The 2,672-nt window shown below is 50.1% G+C and overlaps 1 protein-coding gene across 1 annotated transcript in view; it reads right to left on the minus strand.

The window, feature by feature from the left end:
* Positions 1-2,672, minus strand: part of HEYL (hes-related family bHLH transcription factor with YRPW motif-like) — a 5,338-nt gene that overhangs the window by 370 nt on the left and 2,296 nt on the right. Inside the window, exons 3-5 of the mRNA XM_010086372.1 lie at positions 2,313-2,396; positions 1,763-1,844; positions 5-304 (exon numbers count right to left, since the gene is read on the minus strand). Of these exons, the coding sequence (XP_010084674.1) occupies positions 5-304; positions 1,763-1,844; positions 2,313-2,396 (466 nt within the window). The remainder of the gene's footprint in view (positions 1-4; positions 305-1,762; positions 1,845-2,312; positions 2,397-2,672) is intronic.

Here is a 2,672-nt window from a genome sequence, read left to right on the forward strand (position 1 = left end):
GCCAGGGAAGATGCAGTCAAAACAACCGGAGCGGGAGCAGCCTCCCTCCTGGGGATCTGCACGGGGCCAGCAGCGCTGTGGAGGAAGGACCACGGCCACGTCTGGATGGGCAGGAGGGACGTGGCCACAGGTGAGGGCTCCATTTCGGCCACATAATTATTCAGGTGGGAAAGGAGTCGCAGCCGGATGGGGTCAGCGGCATTTTGGCCCTCGAGGATGCCCAGGTACCTGACAACTTCAGTGAGGCATTCGCGGAAGCCGATACTCCTGTAATCCACGGCCAGAGCTCGAGCGTTTAAGAAGCCTGTGGGGACAGGACAGGGGTGACAGTAAGTCCATGCAGAGCTCAGGAATGTGCTTTGATTTCACTACCCTCTCTAACGCACTGTGTATTTCACTTGAGGCACTTTGCTGCCGGGTGATATTACTGAAGCGGATAGCCAAGTGGGTGTCCGAAAGGACTGGACGTTTGTGTGCATGAGAATAGCATCTGTGGTTATCTCATCGGGATAAAACTGCCAGGGTCATGAAGCCTCTTACTCCAGCATGTGAGATGAGTAAGAGGTTTCATTAACTGTGCTCAAGAAATTTTTCCTCTTGGACTCTATCAGTTATCGCTGCTGGAGACATGACTGTGGGCTGGATGGGCACTGGGTCCCTCTTTGCAAATGGACCAGAACAGGGGGACACTGTGTCTCCTCGATGCATAGCTTAGCGCCGTTTTCCTGTGCCTGCATCCTGATCTTTAAACTTCATTAAACAGATATCTGTCTGAGGGACGCAGGACAGTGGCAGAACCAAGACCGCTGGGCTGAGAAAACTCAAAGCTGCAAAAATCAACAAGATAAAATCCAACCAACGGCTGATTTTTAGCTTCTGCTCCCTACTTGCAGCTCCATGAGCTGATAAGCAGTAAAGCAGAGAAGGTCACAGCACAGCGAAGCGCTGGACCACTCTGCTTGCCGGGGTCTCTTGACAATACAGCCCTTTGTTGCAGTGCAGTCAAACTGAATATCTAAACAAATGTTCCAGACCAAGTTACAGCTCTGAACCAAAGTCTGGATGCCAGCAATGTCCCCAGCAAGCCAAAAATGGGTGGTAAGCAAGCCAGAGGCTTCTTTACTGGAGCTGTGATTTCCATCCTGTTAACTGGAACAGGACAGAGGGTCTGTACTGAGGTCTCAGTACAAATAAGACCTTTGTTGAATTTTGCAACAGGGCTCCCTCTCTCTTCTTATAACAATCAAGAAACAACAACAACAAAAAAAGAACAGAAAGGGAAAAAAGCCTTGTTTATTTGCAGAGTCCCCATGCAGAATTCAGCCTCTGCAGGAAATGTATCCCAGGGAGGAGGTAAAGAGTTTAATATTGTTTTTCTGGAAGCAGGCTCCCTTTCTGAGCAGGACTAATCATGTCCCTGGCTGGGCAGCTTTTAGCAGGGAGCGTGACAGCAGCAGCGGTGCAGTCCCTGGGGGTCTTTGGGACCTGCTATCCCATATACCCCAGTCTCCCAAATGTATGTATGGGATGCTGACCCATATGTTAGATGTAAGAAAAACAATGGGGCAGGAAATGTCCATCTGCCCTCCCTCGAAAAATCTTTCCCTTGGGAAGCAGGCAGGGCAGCATCTGTTTTGGTGCTGGCTGGTGTCAGCAAGGCACACCAGCACTGAGATATCACTTGCTGCTGAATCTGATGGGGAATTCTCCTTCCAGTTTTTCACCTTCGCCTCACCCATATGCTTATAAGACCAGTTCTTACCTGTTCCTCCAGTGGCGTGAAGCATTTTTAAGTGATCTACTGTCATTTGGAGAATTTCTGCCTTCTCCAGCTTGGAAGACCCCTGTGTGTTGGGAGCAGGAAAAAAAGAGCAATCCATCATTTCATGGTCTAGGGGCTTGTGCCTCTCAGGAACTGGGTTTTGCTCAGTGACCTCCTCCCGGAAACCTTCCCGAAGCCCAGGAGCACTCAGATGCCCAGATCTGGGTGTTGGCTCTGGTTTTTACACCAAGCAAGTAGAAAATGGAGCTCCTTCCCAAGATCCCCGATGCAAATTGAAAATCCCCATTTCTGTGCATCTTCATATCTGCTAAACACTTTCCGGATTGTGTTTCTCCTCCCTAGGGCTCCAGAATATTTGTTAATATTGTTCTACCACCCAGTTTCACCACCTACTTACTCCCTGAAGTGATGATGATAAGAAAGACGCAGCATAGCTCCAGACTTTCTCATTCTGAGGGCTCTACCCTGACGCTGCTGAAACGCAGCCCACGTGGGAGGACGGGGGGAAGTCACGGACACACACACACACCTGCTTCTCGAAGGCGGTGGGCACCAAGCGCCGCAGTTCCGAGAGGCTGCTGTTGATACGGTCCCGGCGCCGCTTCTCAATGATCTACGGGGGATTACCAAATGGAGAGAAGAAACCATGGTCATTTATGGCACCAGCTCGGAGGTTTAGAGCCCTTGTTAAGAGCTATGGCAGGATGAGAGAGGCACTTTGAACAGGGCTATATAAGTAAATGTTTTGGGTGCAAGAGCTGAGCAAAGAAACATTAACTGCCTGGCGTGATAACCCCAGGTAAAATTGCTCTCCTCCACCCCTCTCCCCACCCCTTCCTGCCAGATTTGAGGCCAAACTTCTGCAAAAAAAAAAATCTCCAACTGGCTG

Source organism: Pterocles gutturalis, unplaced genomic scaffold (assembly GCF_000699245.1).
Source record: "Pterocles gutturalis isolate BGI_N339 unplaced genomic scaffold, ASM69924v1 scaffold2846, whole genome shotgun sequence".
In the NCBI taxonomy this organism is placed as follows: Eukaryota; Metazoa; Chordata; class Aves; order Pterocliformes; family Pteroclidae; genus Pterocles; species Pterocles gutturalis.